Raw genomic sequence first — 27,446 nt, forward strand, 5'->3', positions numbered from 1 at the left:
CATTGAGGTTACATGAAATTTTAAGTAAAATGTATGAATTAGTGTACTCAAACATTTCAAGTTAAGAACAATTAAAATGTACAAGTACAAAATAAAAATATGCCAGTTCTGCTTACTTGGGGCCCTTTCACACCTACCTTGTTTGGTCCGGACTTTCAGACTTTTCAGTTTGGTCTGAATCAAAATTACAGGTGTGAAACCTACCCTGGACCACGGTCCGGACCAAACAGATGAAATTTGGTCAGACGAAAAGAGGTAGTCTCGGTCCGGATCAAACTGAACAAAGGTTTGGTTCGTTTCTAGTGTGAAAGCATTTCTGTATGGTTCAGACTTTCAGACCTTTTACAGGAAGTTCCAGTGGTTCCCACATAGCCGAAAAAACAGAAGGTGGCAGGAAAAATGCAGGTAGAAAAATGCAGGTAGCACATGGGGAGAGGAGGAGACAAGGTTTTTAATTAAAGTATGGTCCAGCAGAAATCAGTTGGAAAAAACGCTCAAAAATGCAGACACTTTCCAAATATAGTTGCAACGATATGCGTCTGTTCATTCATGATGTCAAAGTTACCCGCCGAATTGACAACACGCTGACGTCAGACGCACATCCATTTACAAACCAATCAGTGTCAAGATGCAGCCCACATAGATGATGACGACAGGACGCAAGAATGTCACGTAAAGTTCTTTAGTGCGCTCGCATAATTGCAGTGTGAAACCAAACCAAAACTTTCTGAAAGTATAAAATGTATCAAAACGTGAACTTTGGTTCGGACCTTGGTGCGGACTTTCAGGTGTGAAAACGCCCTTAAACTTTGCATTTCTTAACTTAAAAAATTTGAGGCAAATTTGTGTTCTTTGTTGATCTGTTTGAGTTTATAAAAGCTATTTAAATGTCCTAATTGAACTAAGGCCTAATCCTGGCTTAACCTAAGCCCTGTCTATGGAACCAGGCCAATAAGATGCTAATTAAATTTTTATATATTAGAAATGGAAGAAAAAAATTGTACTAAAAACAAGAAACTATGCTTCTAACCACAGGTCAAAAGCTGTCGTTCCAACCACGCAACATTGCGATACTCTTTGCGAATTTTCATTGGAACTATAGTTTCAGGAAACACCAACTCTTTGAACTATGTTGATAATGACGGAACTTGCGACCATAAGTTGGCTAACTATGCTTTTTGGAAATGCACCCCTAGGAAGTTCAACCACAAATGACAATCATTTACTCATTCATTCCTAATTTTATGCTGTTCCTTCTTTCTGGGAACACAAACTAGAAATTTTGAAGAATGTTCACAAAGCTCTTTCCCATAGAATGAGCTGCCTTTCTTTTTTGTGTAAAAAGACAAAAAAGCATCATAATAATTTCTATAACTAATGTTTATGACGACTGCACTATATTTCAAAGTGAATTTCTAAGAACATGTCTGGGTCATATTTCACTGTTAATTCAAAAGAAAGAAATTATGTTTTGTGCGGTTTTATTTAAGTATTATTTAATTATAGCTATATTATACAGGGTTCCCAATGGGTCCTTGAAATCCTTGAAAATGTGTGAATCTGAAAAAAAATTCAAGGCCCTGGAAAGTTTTTGAAAATAAACATACATGGATACAGGTCCTTGAAAGTGCTTGAATTTATTTTGTACAAGAAGTTTCTGGAAAAAATTCCATATTATTCCCTCCGGTCCGCTAATTATTTCGCCAACACTTCGTGACCTATGCATACCAGCTTGCTTGATTTACGTTGGTTACGTGTTACGTTAAGTGTTTCCCACGTGAGGTACTTTGTGTTGTACGTTGCCATAACGTCCACCTGCGGGTATAGGATGTCCCGAATATTCTTCAGTTTTATGCTAAACAGAAATACAACAAATAATATATCAGATCTGTGTCATATGGCCAAAAATAAATGCAAAAAAAAAAGTTGTTTTAAGCATGAAAACTGTAACAATGTATCATATAAGTTAACACGATGTAACCTTGATCTCCCTTGAAATGTGTCCCCACATTAAGTCCTTGAATTTGAGGGTATTGGACCTGGAAAGTAATTGAAAGGTCCTTGAATTTGAAGTTAACCAAGGTGTGTGAAACCTGTTTTTATGAATATTTGAATTAAATTTTAAGATTTTTTTTTATTTTCATTTTTATTTTTCCTTTTAAAGTAACACCAGGTAACTTTTGCTCTCGGGGTCCCCCTACAGTTGGGCAACAGTATTGTCCTCTGCTACTATCGTAAACTACACGTCATCCTACATGCACGTGCATTTGTTGACAACCATGATTGCCCTGAACACTGTAGGAGGAGGTCACATGCAGGTGTTCTGCTTGCGTCGCGTGTGAAATGTCTTCATCTCAAGTACAGTGGCATATATTTCAGCATGTCATATGAAAATAAATTCATGGGTTTTATTTTTTTTCTAACGACAAATGATCGCGACTATCACGTTTACAAGCCAGCGTCATTATAGTAGCCTAGTCTATTGGTTACCGTTTTACTTAATCTATATGATACTTCAATGCAATCTTTGAGTTGTAGATAATAACCATATATCGTCAATATTATAATATCAAGCTACCATAAATGAATCTGCAAATTTTACAAATCGATTTGCATTATAGCTTGAGGCAAGACAAATAAACTAATATCACAGACATGTTAGGTCTCCTAAAATATGATTTTGTACATCTTATATATTTACTGGCAAAAATGTAGCCCCTACCAAACTTGTACACGCCGTTTAGACATAGGCTTTCATTTGATTTTTTTTCTTTGTACACGTAGAGTACAGTTTTTAGGTCAAACATTTGCTATTTGCATTTCATCGATTGCAAAGTTCAAATCAGAACGAGAATGCTAGCGATAGCTAACCATCAAAAACTAGAATATCGTTTACTAGCTACCAGATTGATAATTTGCTACTCTACTATCATTACTTGATTCATGAAGAGAAACGGAGGATAAGATAGCTTCCGTAACATAGTCAGGCAGACAAAAAAAACAAACAAAGAGATAGTATGCAAGCAATATACCTACTAGTACAAAAGCATGACAGCCAAGTCCGCATCGGTCGGGCACCCCTCCTCCTCCTTCAGCTCACGCCAGCGCGAAAACGCTGGCCCAATGTTGATCCTCGTTCTGCCTTTAACGCGATCACTTTCTCTTTTTCTCTTTTTGCTTTGCTCCGATAAAACCTTTGCTTTCTTGTTTTTCTGTGCTGCTTCGGCCATGACTATAACATTTGGCTCGCACGTCCGATTTTAAGGAAGTGGGGGTGGTGGTGGTGGAAGTGACGTATATGCCGTAAAGCAGACGAATTTTGTAGTTCTCTTTGTTCGCCGGTTACTACCCGAAACCCGAAGTTTATAAGTACGATTAAAAACGTTACAGACCCCGTAAGGCTATGGCAGACGTGTCATTCAACCTATTGTAAGTCGATGTACCATCACAAGAGACTTGGAAATATATTATGAAGGTTGAAAAGTTACCTAGTGTTACTTTAAGGTTGGATACATTTTTAGAAATTTAGTTTTGTGCTTTTGTCATTTTAATTAGTTTATTTTAATATTATGATTTAGGTTACAAACTATACCCCCCCCCACACAACCCCCCCCCCCCCCCCCCACACACTTTTAGTTTGTTCAATTTGTTTAGTTTTTTCATTCCAATTAATAATTTTAGCGCTTCAACTTAAAATTATTTCAGCTAATTTTCAATATTAGTTTTTCATCTATTATTTCAGCTTTTGAGTTCAGTTTTTATAATATTTTTTTAGCTAACAATAATAATAATTTTATGTGAATAAAGGACCATTTTTTTGGACCATTTTCATTAACAAACGGCACATATCCCACCCACCAATTCAGTTACAAGTAATGCAAAAATCACATTGTTATTTCTGTAATTCAAAACGGGTTTTATGTAAATGGTCAAATATTTATCCAAGTTCCCCCTCAAGTCTCTATGTCCCTCCTCCAGTGTAAGTCAATAGGATCCCCCCCCCCCCCCTTTATTATAGTCTTAAAGGGGTGGTAAAACACATTTTTTCAAAGGCTTGATTGTGTTTGTGGGGTGCACTGTAACATGTGTTCATGCTTTGCTTTTAAAAAATTGCATTATTTTTCATATATTTTACCTTTATTCTACACTGCTCTGTTCCTCCTTGTAAAAACGGTCTGATGATTTCCGGGTTGGAGAAGGTGAGACTGCTGTTCGAACTAAAAGATTCACTTGACCCAGTGGTACAGAGTGCCAAAGTTGAAGTCAGAACAAGAAAAAGATGGGACGCATCACAGTCATTAGACCAGGCCATAACCCGGCTGAAACACCAGGAGGTCGTAGGGGCGGTGCAATTTGGCACAGCAGGTTTTGGATGGCGAACACCACTCAAGCCATGGTCCAAAGCCTCAAGGGAGGAAAGGAAACAGCTTGTGATTTCGGAAGTCAGGAGGGGGTAGAGGAGGGCTACAGGGTTATGGCAGTGACCCAAGCCCAGCAAGGCAGATGGTCCACCTGGGAGCCTGTCACCGACAGGTCCATCACGTGGTCTGATCTATGGAAGTTGCCCCAAGCATGGCTAAGTTTTTTGATCAGAGCCACGTATTACACTCTCCCAAGCTTCCAAAATCTGCACCGCTGGTACGGCACAGAGGACCCCTGCCAGCTTTGTGGCCACCAATGTCCCAGCCTCCAGCACATCCTCTCTGGCTGTAAGACTGTGTTGACCCAGGGGCGCTATGGGTGGCGCCACGACAGAGTCCTGCGAAAGTTAGCAGAAGCCATCGAAGCATGCAGGCTCGAAGTGAACCGTGCCAGCCCAACAACATCATACCCGCCCATCCAGTTTGTTAGAAAAGGGGGAGAGGCACTTAGTAGCACAGTGAGAGAGAGGTCCTTGCTGACACCTGGAGGGGAGTGGGCCCTTAGAGCTGACCTGGATCGCCAGTTGAAGTTCCCTCAGGAGATCGCCATAACCTCCCTCAGGCCAGACATCGTGATTTGGTCCATCGCCACGAAGACCGTCGTTATGGCTGAACTGACCGTGCCATGGGAGGATGGGCTGGAGGCTGCCTTTGAAAGAAAAAAGGAGAGGTATGCGGAACTGGCAGCTGCATGCGTACAAGCTGGGTAGAGAGCATAACCCTACCCAGTGGAAGTTGGTTGCAGGGGCTTCACTGGAACCTCCATCCAGCGACTCCTTAAGACCCTTGGCATCGGAGGTGCCAAACTGGAGAGAGTCCTCAAAGAACTGGCAGAAGAGGCAGAGCAAGGGAGCTTTTGGCTCTGGCTCCGTAGAAAGGACAAGGCTTGGGGGAAAGACAGATCCTAAGGCTGGCTGTAGGGGGCGGCAGGGAGAAGTCCCTGCCACTGCTCCACCACCTGGAGGTGTTCCGGGATTAAAGGGGCGAAACATCAGTGAAGGGTGGCTCCCAGCTAACGACCCTGCAGCCGGACCAAAAGGCACTGGCGGAAGTGCGTCAGGCAGAAATGCCTTACAGGTGGTCTCACCTGTGCTTACAACCGGTTCTATGAAGCCAGTCCCTCAAAACTACGCAATGGGCTCAGATTGGTTAGCTGGCCCAGTGTGTTGTGATTCGCTAACCGACTAGTGCACGTTTTCCGGAAACGTCACGCCCCGTACCTTTACCGGTAGGCAGTTTGTACTTTGATGTATTATAAACGATGGCGTCAATAAAACCATACCAATTTGAGCCTGAATCAGACCCAGAGAATGTTAGTGAAGATGATCGAGCAGAACCTGTTCAAGAACGGTTGTTAAACAACGTTTCAGAAAGGGTTGTTTTTTGTTGTCTCATTACCTTTTAGATACCCTGTTATTTAATTGTAATAATTATTATAGTATTACAAAAAAACAAGCTTCATAAACAAGAATTTCATATAATCGTTCTAACGAATTCTACTACAGTCCTCAAAGGGATTTTTTTTTTAGTAAAGACTGCGGATCTATAGTGATTGTTACTGACTGTATGGCACCGTTACTTTTGTATTTTTAGAACGATTGTAGCCAAATATCTGTCGACAGAACTATTAACCCAAAACGAACACTAAACATCGGATTTACTACAGTAGCCAAAAATCAAACACAGAACAATGTTTAGCATGCCTGTAAATAAACAAGCGATAAACAATACATAAAAGCTCTAATCAAAGAATAGTTTACTCTAATTCCAAGTTCGCTGTTGAGATTTAAAAAAAGTTTGTAACGTTAGGTGTTTGTCGGATAACGTTAAGTATGAATGAGCATTTAACAAGCTGGTTTGCAGAGCCAAACAGCATTGTCATTTGTTTACTTCCTTGCTACAACGTACAATTAACAATACGAACTATTACAGGAAAACGCATAGATGAAAAATAAATCATACTTACAGGTTGTGGCCCGTAAACAACAGCTTCTGTTCTTAACGTTGGAACTGCTCCATCTTTCAGGACAAGCTGATGTCCGAATCCTGCATTGAACTCGCCAAGATTGTGGAAGCTTTCCTCCGTAAAATGTGCAGCACAGAGAGCGAGATTTGGGTAATAATTAACCATTGATCCCTAACTCCCGCGACCCTAGGAAGGCTGAACAAAGTGGACCTGCAATCCGGGCACTGATGAAAATAACAACGTTTCGACGACATTGTGGCGGACAACAAGCAACAACACTCCTATACCACAATAACTCTTCTCCAACGCAATATAAAATGGCCTCGCCCCCCTTATTTCGTATTCTCGGAGGAGGGGTTTATGTAAATAATGGGATATGCTGACGTCAGCAACCCTGGAAGAATGTTGTGTAGTCCAAAACCGGCTGTTTGCTGTAGTCCTTAGAAATTGATTTCTTTAAAAGCAAATATCTCCGTTTGCTTTGAACTTTGAGCGCTGTACCTTTGCAGATTTTGTTTATGCTCAAACAGCAGCATTAGACACTAACTAAAGTTTGAAAAGTGAAATCGTGTTTTACCACCCCTTTAAAGGGTCACTCCACCCATTTGCATTAAGATTTCCATTGTTAGAAATCCAGTCATACTATTGAATGGTCGTGCAACACTCTTTCATTTTCCCCTGAGGCGAGAGAAATCCTCTATTTACCTTTTTCACTTCCTCCTACAATGACGCAAAAATCGTCATTTTACATCATTGTAGGAGGAAGTGTAAAAGGGGGGGATTTCTGTGAAGACTACAAGCACTAGTTCCCACCCTTTCAAACCCGCCCATAGGGGGTTGGACCTAATGCGCTAACAGACCTATCAGATCAGTGCCAGTGCGTTTGATTTCACCGGGAGAAACTTTTTGAAAATATGGACGAAGGTACTGAATACACAGACGGATGCATTATGGAGGATCTGGATTTTGACGAAGTTATGGTAGAAACGGATGTTCGTGGCTACCTTTATGAGCCACAGTATAGCGACGAGCAGCTGAGGGCTATGGAGGAACCGGAGGCGGCTGAAGCTGCTGTCACCACAGCCGATGCAGACGATCTGCCTGCCGCGAACGAGGAGCCCGCAATGGCTCGAGCTGCGGCAGATTGGTGGTGCCTGTGCTCTCACTGTGCGCCAATGGACACAGAACAAGAGTCTGTCTGCTGCCGAGAATTCCAGCGGTGCTACGGAATCGGAGGATGACATGGACGTGTGTGTTGTTGCTCACCCGAGTTTCGCACCCCATATGGATAGCGGCGTCCTGGAGACCTACTTTAGAATACCTAAGTTCAACTGGCAACGTCAGCCAAAGCCTACAGGGTCAAATGGTCGCCTTTCTGTAAAGTAAGTTTATTTTCATTTTGTTAACACGCTAACGTGGCAGGTTCATTGCACAAATATCTTGCAGTTAAGCTAGCTACTGTAGTGGGAGTGGTCTGCGGAGCTGAGCATTGCAATGCACTATGGGGATTGTTGTCTACAATCCACAAGCACTAAAAAGTCATTTTCTGCCTTTTATCAGCCAAGAATGTCCCAAATTAGAAATTTATGATACTATTCTACTACATATATGACACACTTTCAATACATATTCATGTCTCCACCGGTGGAAAGACCCTTTAAGAAAGCGATATCACACCTGAGGTAGAAATCATGTCCGTAGCTCAAGTAGTGTGAGACAAGTTATGTGCTGTGAAATGTAATACTTATTCCTAAGTATGTGCAGTAGAGTAGTGACTCTTGACTATATCAGACACCACTGAATGCTGTATTAAAGAAATGCTCCTCAATCCCCCATCTGGAGGTCTCTGCATGTGAGTGCACGTATGCATGAGCGTTTAGCACAACTATTCCTCATCTTAATTTACACTTTTAGAAGCTCCATTAGAAGTATTTCCGTGGCCCAAGGAAGAGAGGAGTGTTTGAAGCCGTCACTGCTGTCAGGAGGAAGTGTGTGTTGGAGACCAGAGAAGGAAGGTTTAGGTCTGCATGTATAGACACGCTGTATAGAATACCATCCACCTCCTGTAGCAGCGTCTTCTGTCTCCGTGAGGATTCCAGCACAGAAAGTTCAAAAGTTCTCACCCAGACAGGAAGTATAGACAACATAACTATTTGGCAGTTAACTCCTTTGAATGAGGTATATTCTACTTTCGTAGCACTACATTTTTTCCTTAAAGTCTGTTGATAGTTAGTCGAGATTATTTGCAATAAACAAAATTTAGTTTTATGTAACCAATAATCCTGCTTTTGCTACTGTAGCTTTAAAGAGTTACATATGCAACTGAACTATTTTATGATTGGTTAACGTCTGTGTACTGCTGTAGGTCATAAGGCACATTTACACTGCCCAGACCATAAAAAAAAAACAGTTTTTAAAGAATGAAAAAAGTTTTCCCTTTATTTATTTAAGAAACAATGGAATAATAATAAACAATAATATTAGTGGTAGTAGTAGTACTTAACAAAAATAATAAGTTAATAGGGTTTGTATCTAATAAAAGCTTTAAAAATATATAATTTAATTAATAAATAAAAAATAATAATTTAGTATAAGATCATAAAAAAAAATTATATATATATTTTTTTAATACTATTTCTAATTTCTTATTGAATAATTTAATACATTGATTATTAATAATTTAATAAATAAGGTACTAATAACGATAATTATAATAAATATTATTATTCATTAAGTTAGAGTTTTTGAGAGCTTCCTTGCCCAAAGAAGAAATAAAATGAGGGTCTCGTTTATGTTGCTGAATAATGGTTGACCATTTTCAAAAGAGCGTAGAGAAATATTTTTCCTTTTATGTCCCCCTCTCCCTTCATACAAAAAATATATATACTGCTCATATTGTATTTTTGGTATACTCAGTTCCCCTGTTGCTTGGCGTCCATCCTACACAAGCTGTTGATCTTTTATGTGCTGGAATGTTTTGTGTTTGTTCCTCCGCTGATAGTTTGTGTAATGTGAGTCTTTATTTCCCTGCGGTGGGTTTTGACCGTGAGCTTCACCGCTGGAGGTCGTTCTGACTCACGCTGGACTTTTGAGGTCCAAACTGAGCGACTGTATTGTAAATAGTGCAAGTTCATATATCTCACAGATGCACGTGGGCATTGCATTAGACTTTCAGTGGAACTCCAGTTTATTGACCCAGTCTGATCTTTAAGCTGTAAGTCAGATGTGCAGCACTAGTGGAGTTTCCTTGTGTGTGTGTGTGTGTGTGTGTGTGTGTGTGTGTGTGTGTGTGTGTGTGTGTGTGTCAGTGTAATTTCTATATGCTTTATGCGTTTATGTATTATATATAATACAGTTAGCAGTTTTTTGTTCATTTTTGTTTTTGTAGGAAACGTTTCAGTGTCTTGTGCGGTTCTGAAAATGCTGGAATGCTCTGTTCAGGTGTGGTGTGTTTCTGGTTTTCTCATTGACATGCATTCTGCTAGCAGATGTGACTTTGTGTCACGTAGCAGGGTTTTGACAATTCGGCATTTCACTCTTTTTATTTAAAGCTACAGCCCATAGTTTTTCCTCTTTGTCGCCATCTCTGTTTGAATACTGCAATTGCAGTTATTAGTAGAATTGTCAACTTTACGAGGGTTGTGCCTCGGCACGGCAATGCACGGATGAATCCAATGTTTTGAGGAAAATGTGCGGCTGTCAGTCGCCGTGCAGGTGTGGATACTGGCATTCAGAATCACAGATTATACTTTTTGGAAGTATGACCAACATAAGAATTTTCACTGGAAAATGTCCTCTAACATCCACTTTTATTCAGACCAACTAAGGGAAATTTAAGGCAGATTAAATCTAACGATCACTTATCATATCACGTCAAACCGTGCAAATTATACTTTGTTCTCAAATTGTTAATGTTAGCAACATCAGCATTGCGTGACTACGTTTAATGCCCTTCCGATATTTATCTTTGTTTGTGCATGGGACTGGTTGCAGTCTCTTTTTTTCTTTAGCCACTCCAAAGTCCAAAATCTTTTGCATTTTACAAGGGGTGAATCTTTAGTTGTCACTGGTGATTGTCGTTTGAACCTTTCTGGATCCGCCATCAAATTAATAAGTTTAATTATATCAAGTGATGTGAGAAAAGGCTATAACTCTCCACCTCCAACATCCTCACACACAATATAGCCTACTAGCCGAGACACCTTCTTTATGTGTACAGATGTGAGGTAACGACGCAAAGATATGCTCAAATTCCCTGCGGGAATCCACCCGTACCACTGGAATTAAACACATTATTACAAGCTTACCGTTTTGAATCGAGCTAAGGCAAGCAGATAGTTTTGAACAGTGCCTGGTTATGTACTTGCTCAAATATTTATTTTGGAAACATTTTAACCCAAAAAAGTTAAGGAATGCAGCTTTAATTATTTTATCTTTAATATTAAAGATAAGAACATATTAGAGATAAGATACTTCTTTCAGATACAATTGATGTAATAGCATTCAAGTAAGAAATTTAATAAACAATTCATGCAGTGAGTGTCTATACTGTATATTGTTTTATTACATTTAACTATATTTTGATTCTTATTAAAGTTACTCAAGTTATTCTGTCAAGAGAAGTGAGTGATTTTTTCATGTTTTTTTTTGGCTAACATTAATGGCACAAGCGGCAGCAGGTATTTGAGGCTGCTGTTACTTTAAGACCGTGATCTCTACATAATAAAGGGCCTGTTTACACCTTGTCACTTTATGCATTTTCTCTGATCGATAGCTATCTTATTGTGAAAAGACCAGGTCTAAATACGCTCCGAAATGCTTTTGGAGGCAGTGTGAGACGCATTCCAAACGAAACTGCACATTTGCATTTGGTTGCATTTGGTTGTTGGAGCACATATGTAAATTTTACCCTCCCAAAATGGTAAAAAAAATAAATGTTTCAGAGCGTTTTATTGGTTGTTTAACATCTTAAATATTGCCAGATATGACACTGCTACTGCAAGACCTGCTGGTCCTTGAAAGTTATCAAAAAGAGATCCAGTAGTTGGCATAAATGGTGTCTCTTTTTGGCAGCTTTATTTTTCAGGTTTGGCAGATCAACAATGGCCTTGTTCCATCTACATATTGCATATTTACTATCAGGAAAAAAGCCTCCCATATGTACATATTTGATTGGATTGTAAATTTAAATGTATTTTTAAGGAAAAACTTTTGGTTTTCAGCATAAAAACAGCCAAAGATGCTGACATGGCATTAAAAAACAAACAAACAAATAATCTACGTATTTTCTTGTGAATTTTGGGATATTGAATAATGTGCATTAAAAAAAATTTATGTTTAATTGACGTGGATGCAGTTTTTAATAAGAAGATAAGCATGTAGTAATAGAAACATTTATAGAATAAATTCTTTGATATGCGTAAAAAAAAAGTCATGAATGAATAATTCGCTGCGATATACTAACAATATAACAATCTCTAGCAAACATAAGAAAACGCTTTGTCTGGGCCCTCTAATAAATCCCTCTAAATTTCAAATGTTTAATTACAAATAATAGTAAAAGAGTCACAGCTTTGGTAGTGGCTAAAACGTTGCTTGTTCAAAAACTGTTTGAGAGAGTTTTTTATTTTTGTAAATTAAATTCTCTGAAACCGCTAGTTTAAATAATCTTGTTAAGCAAGGTAGTGACATTTATAGCTAGATACCTGGCTCCCCTGAGTCTTTTAAAGTAATGCAAGGATACACATTATGTATGTATAGCTGACTCCATGGATGGAAACATAAAGTTGGGGCGAAATGTATTGAAGTTTTTTTTATTTTTTTATATCCTTTACATTACAGTCATAAACCATGATTTGCTACTTCCTATTGCAAGTCGCAGGCAGTTGGTATTTATAATTTAGGGGGAGAGGAAATTTAATTCTAGAGAACATTTTATTCAACATACATTGCTCATCCTTGCGAATTACATTTGTTTTGTATGTTAAATACTGTAGCCTAATTTTATTAGTGTCTAGTAGTATGCTAGCGTATAGATGATCTAAAATCCATAAAACTCCAATTTTGACGTCATTGTGGTTTTTAATGTCTATGTACACTACCATTCAAAAGTTTTTGAAATGATTTATTTTATTCAGCAAGGAAGAATTAAATTGATCAAAAGTGACAGTAGAGACATTTTTAATGTTACAAAAGTTTTTTGTTTCAAATAAATTCTGTTCTTTTGATCTTTCTAATCATAAAAGAATCCCGAAAATGAAATGTATCAAGTTTGCCTCAAAAAATATGAACCGTTTTCAATATTGATGATAATCAGAAATGTGTCTTGAGCAGCAGATCAGCATATCAGAATGATTACTGAAGAATCATGTGACTGAAAACTGGAGTAATGCTGAAAATTCAGCTTTACCATCACATGCGTAAATTACATTTTGAAATGTTTAAAAATAGAAAACAGTTACTTTAATTTGTACAAATATTTCACAATATTACTGTTGTATTGTATTTTTGATCAAATTTTTGCAGCCTTAATGAGCATAGGAGACGACTTTTCAAAAACATTAGAAATCTTACCGACCCCAAAACTTAATAGTGTAGACCTGAAGAGAAGTGGTCATTCTTTGGGGTTTTATCACAGATTATTTCCTATTAAATGTCACATATGACCTACATCAGAATTAGATAATCATTGGAATAGTTTTAGTCGGACTCGGGAGTCACTGGATTGGCGTTGGGATCGAGCACACAGACCACCTGGGAGTTCCTCTGGCCTTTTGACCTATTGACCTTGTAAATGTTTATGGTTGCGATGGTGACCGAACCCTGGTCTCATCCCAGAATCTGGTGCTGCTGTGGATCTTTACAATCTTTGTTTTTTTTCTTTTTGTTTTCTTTTTTTAAATTGCTTAGATTGGAGACTGTGGTTACCATGGTAGCGTGAGTTTTTCTATGCAGCTGTTCACTGCTGGAGGTTCCATAGCCGAATCTCTCTCTGTCTCTCTAGCTCTCTCTCTCCATCTGTCTGTCTTTGTCTTTAGTGGATGTTTTAGTGCCTTTTTTTGCTGATGATTTGTGTTAGATTTATGTGGGTTTAGTTTGGGTCAGGAATGTATCCACGTTGCGTCTGAAGCAGAGGAACCGTTCAAATGTTTTCCTTCAATATCTCAAATATTTAGCCACTGTGTTTTAGCTTTGCTGGCTGTGGAAACATGTTTAGTTTCAGCCCAGCTGTTTCAGTCTCTCTCTTCGGTTTCCTGTCCACTTTTGCGTTCCTTCTGTAGCGAGTGTGTGTAATAGGTCAGCAACAGTGCCTGTGCTTGCGTAAGGGTGTCCAGTTTTTGTTTTTTTGCAGTTGGTGAATGTATGAGTATGTTACTAACACTAACATCTTATGTGTTCTGTCCAGGCATGGCACGAGGTGTGCTGGCGAAGTAGCAGCGTCCGCCAACAACTCCCACTGCACGGTGGGCATTGCTTACAACGCCAAGATTGGGGGTGAGTGTAGCTGATGTCTGATTTAGACCCACTACTGTACCTGGGAATTCTGCCTTTTGTTCGTACTCGCATAAAAACATGTACATGTAGTACCACGGAATAGTTAAGTCACCAGAACTATGAAATAACACAAAATCAGTATGTGAATAGTTAGGGGTTAAACGGATCATATTTGATCTGTGATCCGTACGGACCAAGCCCCACGGTTCGGCACGTTTGTGATTCGTGAATTAATCGCAAAGTTTAACTATCATCATAGAGTGAAAGTTTGTCATGTTTTGTCTTGCCGGTTTACACATTCAAGTGATTTTAAACCATTCTAGCGCAAGAAGAGGCGAAAGTGAACTCAATTCGGTACTCACAGCCGCACACACACACAGGCACGTTTCAGATAGCTCGTGAATTGTACACAAAAAATGGTCAAAATGCCAAGTATTCTTATAAACGCAGTCGTTAACGTGTTCGTCATTAATAAACAGGCATGTAAACCTTAATCGCATTATTTAAAATCGGCGTACATCACATAGTTTAATGCGAATATGCTTGGGATGATTAGGAGCTTAATTGCTTAAATTAGGAGTTTAAATTAATATGATTAGGAACTTAATCACATTAGTTTGATCGAGGTAAAGTTAAATTGCAAGATTGACAAAATCCCATTATGTAAACGCACGGAGTAAGAAATCAGATGTGTATCATTATATCTTATATATGTGGATCTTGCAGTAGGTCTTAAAATGACAGAAGCCTATAAATACCTGCTGCTGTCTGTAATTAATTATAACTTTATTTTCTATAGCGCCTTTAAGGGAGCTTCTCAAAGCGCTTTATAAGGTAAATATACAAGGAAAATCAACACAATTGGTGTATTAAAACAACAAGAAATCAACAATAAGCCAACTATAAAAAAAATTCAAATATGTTGTCAAAATCTTAAGAGACTGTGCTTCCCGAGTTTCAACTGGAAGTTGGTTAGCAACCTGGAAACAGCGATATAATATGATCTGTCACCCATGGAACATAACTGTGTTTGATCGACTACCAAAAGACCATGCTTAGAAGAGAGAAGACTTTGATTAGTAATATATGGTGTGTTAAAAGTTGAGATAAATACTCCGTAGCCAGTCTGTTAAGTGCTTTGTGTGAGAGCATAAGAACTTTTAAAGTCAACTGGTAGCCAGTGCAATGATTTCAAAATGGGAGTAATATGATCTCTTGTATTGGTCCTAGTTAAAATTCTAGCTGCAGAATTTTGAACACACTGTAGCTAATTTAGACTATTCTTAAAAGTCTAATGAGGAGTGTATTACAATAATCAATGCGAGTAAAAACAAATATATTAATGAACTTTTCTGCAACTGAAAAGGATCGCATGGGACTCCATTTTGCATTACCTCTAAGATAAAAAAAAGAAGTCTTTACAACTTTTTGTACATGAGGGTCAAATATCAATTAAGGATCAAAGATCACTCCTAGATTCATAATTATTTCCTGAAAGTCAAGTACAGAACCATCAATGATAAGTGGTGTTTGGCCAGCCTAGTGGAGCTGATGAGAAGAACCAACAAACATGAACTAATTTTTATCATCATTAAAATGTATTAGCCTAAATTTACCACAAAAATTATTAGCCTAAATTTACCACAAAAATTATTAGCCATCGACGATTTTTATCTCAGAAATGCATTTAGTGAGCAATGAGACTCACTTTGTTCATGTTTACAAAGAATATAGATCTGTGTGTCATTGCATAAAAGTGATACTTAATACCTAGAGTTCTAGACACTAAAAAGGAAGGGTCCTAAAGTTGAGCCCTGAGTGATGCCAGTAGAAACTGGTCCAAAAATCAGACCTGTATTCCACTAAAACAACAAACTGTTTGCATTCGTTCAAGTATGATCCACAGTGTCAAATGCAGCACTAATGTCAAAGAGAATAAGAATATTAGCAGATCCAGCATCAGAGGCCAAAGGTAAGTCAACAGTCATTTTAACCAGGGCCGTTCAGTGCTATATTTTCGAAACCAGATTGAAACTGCTCAAATAAGATTACTAACAGAAAGGTGATTATGCAACTGTAAAGCAACTACACGTTCTAAAGTTTTGCCCCGGAAGGGAAGATTTGAGATAGGTAGATAGCTATTTAAATGATCCAATTCTAAGTTTCACTTAAATTTTGGTCTGTCATTAATGTTAATCAAACATTATTAAACCATATTTAATTTATACAGTGAACATATGTGTTGTTTTACTTTTAGGCCTAGTTATTACGTTTCTGTACCTGAATACTAGAGTTAGACCTTATTTGTTATATTGTATTTATCTATGCTTGTAATTAGTGTATTTGTTATTGTTGTTTTTTTTAACTGATTTTTCACTTGCCTTTAATAATGTTTGAATTTTATTAGTTAGGCTAGTAGTTTTTGCTGTGGTATCGATGTTCTTAAAGTGTGCCTTAAAGGGATAGTTCACCCAAAAATGAAAATTACATCACACGTAGGCTCACTATTGGCCGACGTTGGTCATGTGTGTGATGCGTGTGACGTACAACAACAGAAGAACTGCGCTATATCACTAGTGAACTGACTCAATAAAAAACAATAAATGGAAAGAAAGTTATATTTGCTCCCCCTTAATATTTGTTTTCTTGCTGATCCGAACCCTGGATTTTGAGGTTCGTAGACCGTACACAATGACCAATGATGTATTTAACATACATGTATTACATAAATGTATGTTAAATTACATAAATATACATTTTTATATATTTAATGAATGGAGTATCAATAGAATATTAATAATATTTGGGTTGTTGAAGTCAACTAAATTAATTTTGGCCATTTTTTAATTTTTTAAAAGTTGGAACTTTAAATCAATTTTACAGTTCCGCCACTGTGGTCATGCACATTTAATCGGACAACTTTCACATATTTTTCATCAATATTTTTTGTACATTAAGACATGTCCATTTAAAAATATTACAGCTTTTATAAACTCATTACTGTTAAAAAGTTTGGGGTTAGCAAGGTATTTTTTAAATAAATTTTATTAATTTGACAATGTGCTCCCTATTTGATCAGATCTACAGGAAAACGGTTATCTTCTTATTATCAGTGCTAATTCATATTTTTATGATCCATTTTTTATGCTTCTGGAAAAAAATGGAAAGTTCACAAGAACCGTCACTTTTGAGCAATTTAATGCATCATCGCTGAGAAAAAGTATGAATGATCTTCAGTGTTTTGTATAAGGTTAACTTAAACAGGCTTTTCCTGCAGGTGTCCGCATGTTGGACGGAGATGTGACAGACATGGTAGAGGCCAAATCACTGAGTCTACACCCTCAACACATAGATATTTACAGTGCCAGCTGGGGTCCAGATGATGATGGCAAAACCGTGGATGGGCCCGCTTCCCTCGCCAGACAGGCCTTTGAAAACGGCATCAGACTGGTAAAAACAATCACAATCATACATAAAGTTCACGTAAAGTTCATATGAAAAGTGTGTTCTATTATTCCTGTGAGTAAAAGTGACTTTTTCCATATGGTGTGGAGTTCATAAATCAGGAAGTGTAATTTTCAGGTCATCAGTCACGTCTCTTCAGCAGTCTGGCCCACCTAGGGTGTTTTTCTTTCCTTGTCACGCCCCTACCACCTGCTACTGCAGTGAACTTTAGGACGTGATTTTAGTTTATCTTCCCCGAGTCATGAGTCACAGTCAGTAATTGGCATGTATCCTATGCCAAAGGTGTGTTTGGAGTGGTTTAGGCATGTTTCAGGTGTGCGAGACTCATAGATAATACTGGTATCAATAATACTGGCCTCAGACTGGGCTGGGGGATATTAATGCCTGAAGATTATATCGTCCTGATCCCATTAGCTGAATTCAATAAACATTTCAAATGAATTTTTTAATAGTATAACCAATATTGTTGTTGTTAACTTAAGTATTTTTTATTTAAATAAAGCTTAAATGACATATAAATATAAATTTTTTATTAAAAACTTTATAAAAAATAAAAAATGACAAAAGCAAATCACACAATTACTAAAACTTAGTAATATTCAAATAAAAGCATGAAAGCTGAATATTAATAATAAAAGCTCATTTTAAATAATAAGAAATTCTATAGAAGTATATAAATAATACTAAAAAATAGCATTGAATATATACTTTTTTTGTAAGATTTGATCCCCACAGCCATGATCACCATTGTTCTGTTAAGCATAAAGCCCAGGTTGTTCCTGAAGCATGTTCCTTTAATAGGTGTACTGCAAATAATATATACAGGTCCTTCTCAAAAAATTAGCATATTGTGATAAAGTTCATTATTTTCCATAATGTAATGATAAAAATTAAACTTTCATATATTTTAGATTCATTGCACACCAACTGAAATATTTCCGGTCTTTTATTGTTTTAATACTGATGATTTTGGCATACAGCTCATGAAAACCCAAAATTCCTATCTCAAAAAATTAGCATATTCCATCCGACCAATAAAAGAAGTGTTTTTAATACAAAAAAAGTCAACCTTCAAATAATTATGTTCAGTTATGCACTCAATACTTGGTTGGGAATCCTTTTGCAGAAATGACTGCTTCAATGCGGCGTGGCATGGAGGCAATCAGCCTGTGGCACTGCTGAGGTGTTATGGAGGCCCAGGATACTTCGATAGCGGTCTTAAGCTCATCCAGAGTGTTGGGTCTTGCGTCTCTCAACTTTCTCTTCAAAATATCCCACAGATTCTCTATGGGGTTCAGGTTAGGAGAGTTGGCAGGCCAATTTAGCACAGTAATACCATGGTCAGTAAACCATTTACCAGTGGTTTTGGCACTGTGAGCAGGTGCCAGGTCGTGCTGAAAAATGAAATCTTCATCTCCGTAAAGCTTTTCAGCAGATGGAAGCATGAAGTGCTCCAATCTCCTGATAGCTAGCTGCATTGACCCTGCCCTTGATAAAACACAGTGGACCAACACCAGCAGCTGACATGGCACCCCAGACCATCACTGACTGTGGGTACTTGACACTGGACTTCAGGCATTTTGGCATTTCCTTCTTCGCTTCTGCCGCTGTTTCTGGTTCAAAAGTGGCTTGACCTGGGGAATGCGGCACCTGTAGCCCATTTCCTGCACACGCCTGTGCACGGTGACTCTGGATGTTTTTACTCCAGACTCAGTCCACTGCTTCCGCAGGTCCCGCAAGGTCTGGAATCGGTCCTTCTCCACAATCTTCCTCAGGGTCCGGTCACCTCTTCTCGTTGTGCAGCGTTTTTTGCCCCACTTTTTCCTTCCCACAGACTTCCCACTGAGGTGCCTTGATACAGCACTCTGGGAACAGCCTATTTGTTCAGAAATTTCTTTCTGTGTCTTACCCTCTTGCTTGAGGGTGTCAATGATGGCTTTCTAGACAGCATTCAGGTCGCATGACAGGTAACCAACTTACCCATGATTGCGGTTTTGAGTAAGGAAACAGGCTGGGAGTTTTTAAAAGCCTCAGGAATCTTTTGCAGGTGTTTAGAGTTAATTAGTTGATTCAGATGATTAGGTTAATAGCTCGTTTAGAGACCCTTTTCATGATATGCACATTTTTTGAGATAGGAATTTTGGGTTTTCATGAGCTGTATGCCAAAATCATCAGTATTAAAACAATAAAAGACCTGAAATATTTCAGTTGGTGTGCAATGAATCTAAAATATATGAAAGTTTAATTTTTATCATTACATTATGGAAAATAATGAACTTTATCACAATATGCTAATTTTTTGAGAAGGACCTGTATATAGTGCCTAAATAATAATATATATAAATAGTGCCTATTTCACATTTAACACAACATGTTCACTTGTGGTCTTTGCTCACAGGGCAGGAAGGGACGGGGCTCGATCTTTGTTTGGGCATCGGGTAATGGTGGTCGTAGTCGAGATCACTGTTCATGTGATGGCTACACCAACAGCATCTACACGATATCCATCAGCAGCACGGCTGAGAGCGGCCGCAAGCCCTGGTATCTGGAAGAGTGTTCCTCAACCCTCACCACCACCTACAGTAGTGGAGAGAATTACGACCGTAAAATCGTAAGTTACTTAAATAATTATTTTTAGAAAACAGGCCTGTTGCTGGATTTAGCTTTAAAGTCATCATGTTTCTAGAATTGAACCCCATCCTAACCAGGGAGAATTATGTTGTGAAGACAAAATGATGTGTTTTAGTCGAGACTGCTCTGGGATTCTTGATCAAAAGTATTAACAATGCATATTTATTTTCATAGGCTTCTTTGTTCTTATTTAGCAAGGGTGCCAATAATTCTGACCAGGGCTGTACATCTAATGTATTTCTTTGGGCATGTGTTTGATCCGCTTTGTTGGTCATGATGAGACTGTTCTGGTGTTAACTGCTGTGGTTTACACAGCCCACACACACTTTTACACACTCCTCTGAGAGTTACAGACCGACAGTTCTTCCTTGTCTCTCAGCTTGTCTCAGAGTGACGTGTGAAATTCCACATTGACTTTCAAACTCCTTTCGCCATGCGTGTTTACTTTCTGAGGCCCAGTGTTACAGACATTAGCACTTCTCTTTGTTGTCTTCTGCAGGTTTCAGGTCATTTTATTTCACAGAATCTAAGTTTTCTCAACTTTGTCCATTTACTATATTATGCTTGTGTGTAATCAGTCCCTTTTCACGTTTTCAGAGAGGGCCCTTTAAACCCATCCTAGTCTAAGTCATATCGTAAATCTTCTAAAGTCTTCTGATTTGATCTATCGTAAACAATATAAATAGATAAAAACTGCCCAATTACTCCCTAACAGTTACTGCCCAATTAGACAGGAAGGGGGTGTTGACTTGTAAAACAACCAGCCACACTATTTTTTTGTGTACCTGTAATAAAATCTGAAATCCATCACACAAATGTCCCACAGCTGAAATTAGAGTCCAAAATAGATCCAAATAACCTCAAACAATACTCTTGAATACATTTAAAAGATTTTATTACATGAATCTCACAAACTTCAAAATGATGCCGACACAGTATCTGTGTGGATCCAGTCCATTCTGCTGAATCACAAATGTCTCAAAGTGACGGTAATTTACTGCTAAGTGTAGCACAATGGCACATTTATAGCACATTTCATTGTCAGTAAGTGCTGCAATATGTTGAAGTGCATTTAACAAATAAAACTGTAACTTTGGCAGGGTTTCTTTTTTGAGGTTAAGTGCATTTGTGTCACTGAAGGAGCGGATTTGTTTGAAATGCAAGTGATATAAAAATGTACTGGCTCATTAAAGGTAACCAAATCCAAATAACAATGCAACAAAACTAGAACACACTTGTTGTAATCAGCAAAGCTGTCTATTGCATACTTGAAGTGTTTACCGTGTTGCTTATTGTAACAGGAGCAGTCTAGTATTGTTACTTCACGTCATAAAGTGTACATGTTACAGTAACTTTTATTCACAACTTAAATGCATGGTAACACAATACACAAGAATAATGATCATGTTTTGTCTCTCTTGTTAGATCACAACAGATCTGAGGCAGCGCTGCACTGACAGTCACACTGGAACATCAGCATCAGCTCCGATGGCAGCGGGGATCATTGCTCTTGCACTGGAAGCAAAGTAAGCCGCTAACTCCTCTGCCAAAACCTGTTGTATGCTCTCATTTCTCTAACAGCTGTTTAGTTAGAAAGGGTCTGATATACTCTCCTGGCCACGTCAGTAGAATTAGCATCTTAACTACTGTATGCTAGGTTAAAGAGATCGGTCTTTAATTTAATTGCTTCTATTGCTCTCCCCGTTTGTTAGTCGCTTTGGATAAAAGCGTCTGCTAAATGATTAATGTAAATGTAGTCACAAAGGGGTCATACTATACACTCCAGTTACCCTTATCCAGTTATCCAGTTTCACCCTTTCACTGACCTTCTGAATTTAACAGTTTTATGTTTTTGATACTGTACTAAGTATCTACAGACATTTGTATGTAATTGTATGTAAATGATCTATGTTATCACCAACTACTTTACATGTAATATGGGAGAAAGCTGTTGAACAGCTTATATATACAAAATGGGTGGTCATATGAATATGAGCTCAATAAGTGATGCATAGAAATGTAGGTTAAGGTTAATGCCAACAAAGTTTGTCAGAAAAGCATACATTAATTTTTGTTTTGGGGTGAAATGGATTTGGATGGCCGATATCATTGACCGGAACAGAGATGGTTAATTAGCGCTTCTGAAATGTTTTGAATATATTAGTTGGTTCATTTAATTCGTCCTGAGAAGTTCATATTTACAAGTTAGGAAATTGTAATTATGATGTAAATAAAAATAAAAACATTTACAATTATATATACTTACATGTACATGTATGTTACACCTTACATGTACAGTCATGACAGCAAATTATACTTAATTGGAAGCAACTAAACTTAAATTAAACCCTACTCCTAACCATATAGTAAGTATGTTAATCAATATTACTCCGCACTTAATTGTATAATTACACTGCAACAAGGGCACCTTAACGTAAAGTGCAATCAAATAATTTCATGCATTTCAACAAATTTACCGTTAACTACAGATGCTGAATCCATTGTGTCCACCATGTTTTCTGATTGACTTGCCCCAAACCTAGAAATCCAGAGTTTCCCACTCATAATTATGAGATTTGTGGTGGCTTTCAACTTGTAAAAACAATCTTTGACATTACTTAAACGTAACAAAGTTTCTATTCTGTGCACAAAAGGTAAACGTCGGCCATTACAATAAAAAGTTAAATTACCCAGTTTTTCAGTTATTTACTCAAACTTTATTTTTGGTTTTATTTCAGTTTTCAGCTAAATCAAAACTTGAACTCGGGTGTTTCATTGTTTGTACGTTTTGCAAATTAATTACGGTTAATCGTTATTGTTCATAGCTGTGACGTTTAAAATGGTGTGATTCTGAATGCTGTGTAGTGTAAGTTTCAACTGTGTCTAATTTCACACAGGAAATTGAGGAAAACCTCGACATATGGCTGCCATGTGACTGTATATTCCTAGCACAATGGAGTTAGAATGTTTTAATAATTTGGGGGGATATTCAGGGACACATGGCATTCATCTCTCTTTGGTTTGATGTTTGATCTCACTGTGTATGGTGAATTATGGGAGTGAATGCTTAAACCAGACTGCAAACCATTGAACTTTCAAACTACAGCTGAAAATTGTGGCCAGTGCAAGTGCAATTCTTTGGATAATGATAGAATGTTTTGAGCTTTTTTAGATTTAAGGGTGCTTTCACACTATCACTTTAGTAATGCATTTAATCACGTAGATGTAACTGTCCATCATGTCTGATTTTTGACTCTCTGTTGCAGTTCTTTCCTTACGTGGCGAGATGTGCAACACATTATAGTGAAGACGTCTCGTGCTGGCCATCTCAGCGCTCCTGATTGGAAAACCAATGCAGCTGGTTATAATGGTAACAGGCTTTACATTTCTTTAAGCGAGCCTGTCTTGTTTTAGCCACTAGATAGGTATTTACACTTCTGAGTACGATCAGTCTTGTAGGTTTTCCAGCCAGCAATCTGCATCATGATTGGTGGTAATTTTGGTTCTCATAACAACTCTAAATCTGTGTACATATTGTTATTTTTTTGTTGAACAGTTAAGTTGTACATATTCTTACAGTCAGTCACCTGTATGGCTTTGGGCTAATGGATGCGGAGGCCATGGTGAAAGAGGCAGAACACTGGAAACCGGTTCCCACACAGCACATCTGTGTGGAAAATGCTGATAAACAAATCAGGTATATTCAACAGCTCTTTAACATGAGGCATTAGGCCACATTGATAATTTTATACAAGTAATAATAAATGCTCAAATAAAACAATTTCCTTCTTGTAGAACCATCCGTCCAGAGCATGTCGTTCGTTCCGTGTACAAGGCAACAGGCTGCACGGATAATGCAAACCATCATGTTATTTATCTGGAGCATGTGGTTGTACGTATAACAGTTACTCATCCGCGGCGAGGAGACCTGTCAATCAACCTAACCTCACCATCAGGGACAAAGTCACAGCTGCTTGCCAACAGGTACAGTACAGACTATGCTCAAATATTGAGTACATGGGTACATTGATCAAGAATGACTGCGCAGTGTGAATTTCAGTGGAAGTGATTCAAGTTTCCACTAGGGGTTGAACGACTTCAAAAAATTTTTTTTCAAGTCGAGTCTACCAGTCGCTGATTACGTCATTTAATAAATATATAATCCTGAAACTCGAGCTGCGACTCGAACGCGGGTTGCCTTGTGCACAGTTATGGAATGTGCCCCTACATAACAGCCTATTTTTATCAGTTCTTTTATCTTTGGGCAAGGTGAAGATTACATTTGTATTAATTTATATGAGAAAGCGGTTGCGTATGAATTAATTCTACCTGGCAGCGTCTCTACTAATAGTGAAGCAGTGGGTTTTAGTTACTAAGAAATATATGCCTATATATAAGCTTTTTTTATTGATAAATCACAGAAGTGTTGACAATGCAATTCTGCACTACTGAATGTTTCTGTGAGCGATCTACATGTGACGTGCTAGCTACTGTCTTTATGTGTGTGCATAACAATGCAGCAGCGCATTAGTTTAGAGCGGCAATTAACTTGCGTGTACAATAAGCTGTTTAATACGTGCATTTACCTGATACATTTTTTGCATTCAGATGGTATAAACAAATATATCTTGTAAAGCGCTCTCAGAGTATGTATTAATTTGTCATTTTAACTGTTGGAAAAGGAGCAAAAAAGTGCTACAGGCCATGATCAGCGACTAGTCGACGTTAAGCTCATGGCAGAGTGCATTTTGTGCATTTTGATGTAGCATCTGTTTATTGTTATTGCAGGCTGTTTGATCACTCAATGGAGGGCTTTAAGAACTGGGAATTCATGACGACTCACTGCTGGGGTGAGAAAGCTGCTGGAGACTGGGTACTAGAGATCTATGACTCTCCTTCCCAACTCAGGAGCCAGAAGGCACCAGGTAGTTTCTCGATACAAAACGCACTACCTGTTACTTGAGCCATTCTTTCACCTTTCAAAACACCATTTGGTCTTACACAGTGAGAATACAATAGATAAAAAAATGTAATCGTGATTAATCACACCTTTTTTGTGCGATTAATCGCATACTTATTGTGAAATTAGGCATATTTGACATACATTTTTTTGTTATCATTTGCTATATCCAGCAAAGTAAACTATCAGATTGAAGGAAGGGTGATTCTCACAGAACTGTAGTTTCTGTAGTGTTTCATGATATTGAAGAAAAATGCGATATGCGTTAACACGTTAAATAATGCGATATGCAATACGATAATGCATTGTGTAAAATAAATGTAAATTAAATTTACCAACATGAATGTTTCACATTCTTTTTGTGAGAAGAAAGCATCCCTACAACTGAACAGTAGTGTTTTACAAATGTTACAAAATACAAATTTACAAAATATTTTAACGTTAGGTTTATTTAACAGCAGAAATTGAATAATCAAATGTAAAAATAAAACACTGCTTAGTCTTCACTGTATGAATTAAATATACACTGATTCTTATTAAAGCTACAAAAGTTATTCCGTCAAGAGCAGTGAGCAATTTTCTCTTTGTCTATTGTTGTTTGATTGACATTACGCACACAGACTTTATTAGGCTGCTGTCAGCTGCACGGATCCAATGTATTGTTACATACGTGCTTTCTGTTTACTACACCCACTCACCAAGATGGGCATTTTGACATAATTTTGTGTGTATTTGGCAATATAAGCTGCGGAAGAGAACTGAAATCAGGATTGCTCACTATCCGAAAGGGAGCTTCCTCTGTGCGTGAGTACTTCGGTTATTGCGCCTAAGATTACATTTTGATTACATATTGAAGCCTAACATTAAGCATGTCACATGTATGTAAAAGTCATGTCCAGGCTATTCTCTGCTGTCTACGTCGTCATAAAACTTTGTAAAAGGCACTTCGTAAACTTTTGAAGTATTAAAATCATTCAGTTATCGTAAACAATTGCGATATTTATATAATTTCGATATATTGTGCAGCCCTAATTTTCCGCAAACCTTTTTCAAGGTAAATGTAAGTGTCTTTTAAAAAAGGACACTTGAAGTATCCAAAAGGACACCTAATAGCCAAATGATATAAGGAGTCTATATAATTAATACATTTATGCACACCAAAGCACACACAGAAAAAAAAACATTACAAAACAAAACTTTTCAGAATTCAGTGTACAGTATGTATACAGTGCAACAGTAAAGAACTTGTTTAGAGCTTTTTAGAGCTAGTTTACATTTTAGACATGCCAAGTTGTGATACTGAATAGGGATGCACCGATCCGATACTCAGCATCGGTATCGGCTCCGATACTGCCATTTTTGCCGGATCGGGTATCGGTCAGACGAGGCCGATCCAAATCCGATATTGTGCGTCTACTATTCTGTGTTATAGTTAACCCACAAAAGGCACAAATATTTGCCCCACAAAAACATTATAAAGCACCATAAAGTTTTCGTGCACTATCTTATAAGTGTTCTGAAGCCATTATGTAGTATAATGTGAGATATAAATTAATATTTAAGTCATTAAATTCAAGATCACGTAAACTTTTTCCCTCTGCTGCGGCTGTCAGTCATTCTCCATTCAGCATCAAACAGCGCGTCACGTTCGGGTACGACAGTCAACATGATGAAACTCTCTCCAAGATGATTCAATGTTAATATTATTATACTTGATCTGTAGATAAAGGTCTATGGTTTCGCATAAAACAACTTTATATTGCTGGACTTTATTGCTGTAACTAAATCATGTTACTTTCTACCGTGTGTCTGTTAGATCACAACACTGGAGTCAGAGCACTATCATTGTTCTTCACGCGCACAGTAACTGATATTTAAAACTGTTAAAAGAAAAGGCTCAATAAACTATTGCATAGAGATAGATACTGTATAATACACTACGCATCAATATGTCTTTCCTTTGTGCTTTGAACTTTTCAATGCGGACTCGACGTGCTGCGCGCTGTGACTCCGTGTTGCTTCAAGCGCATCATTCTGCGCTCGGGATGCGCATAAGCGCTTCGTGCCGCACTGTACTGGAGCCTTTTGCGCAATGAAGGATTATTAATAGCCTTTCTTGTTCTGTCCTATCTATCATATGTTGCTGCCTCATTAAACAGCTGTGCTATACATTTAAAACATGTCTCAAATTACATAGCCTAGGCTACTATAAAAAATGATCTGTTTGATTTTTGTTATCTTGTTTTTCATGAATGTATTTTACAACAATATAAAGAGCAATGTGTAACGTTTTACAAGATTTAGTGTTACACTTATTGTCTCTTACTTGTTCCCCACTAAATGTTTTTTTTTTCACTAAATGTTCAGATTTTATACAATTATTGTGCACTCGTGATATTTCTAGACTAGATTTTACTGCTGAACTATCCACTAATCTAGTTTATAATAGCATTTTTGTCATAGGTTATGATCATATATTTTTTGGATTTGTTGTTTTTCTTTATAATGA

At 37.7% G+C, this 27,446-nt stretch overlaps 2 protein-coding genes across 4 annotated transcripts in view; one reads left to right on the plus strand and one right to left on the minus strand.

Annotated features, from left to right (window-relative positions):
• The window catches only part of timm17b (translocase of inner mitochondrial membrane 17 homolog B (yeast)), a 214,713-nt gene that overhangs the window by 150,286 nt on the left and 36,981 nt on the right, over window positions 1-27,446 (minus strand). The window lies entirely within an intron of this gene.
• Window positions 1-27,446, plus strand: part of pcsk5b (proprotein convertase subtilisin/kexin type 5b) — an 83,426-nt gene that overhangs the window by 11,080 nt on the left and 44,900 nt on the right. For all 3 annotated transcript variants that reach the window (XM_077223477.1, XM_077223475.1, XM_077223476.1), the window contains exons 6-13: window positions 13,793-13,881; window positions 17,159-17,331; window positions 19,745-19,957; window positions 21,403-21,503; window positions 23,244-23,347; window positions 23,557-23,674; window positions 23,773-23,961; window positions 24,766-24,902. In XM_077223477.1, coding sequence (XP_077079592.1) covers window positions 13,793-13,881; window positions 17,159-17,331; window positions 19,745-19,957; window positions 21,403-21,503; window positions 23,244-23,347; window positions 23,557-23,674; window positions 23,773-23,961; window positions 24,766-24,902 — 1,124 coding nt within the window. The remainder of the gene's footprint in view (window positions 1-13,792; window positions 13,882-17,158; window positions 17,332-19,744; window positions 19,958-21,402; window positions 21,504-23,243; window positions 23,348-23,556; window positions 23,675-23,772; window positions 23,962-24,765; window positions 24,903-27,446) is intronic.

This window comes from Siphateles boraxobius, unplaced genomic scaffold, assembly GCF_051911475.1.
Source record: "Siphateles boraxobius isolate OS27281-9 unplaced genomic scaffold, OSU_SipBor_1 9, whole genome shotgun sequence".
NCBI lineage: Eukaryota > Metazoa > Chordata > Actinopteri > Cypriniformes > Leuciscidae > Siphateles > Siphateles boraxobius.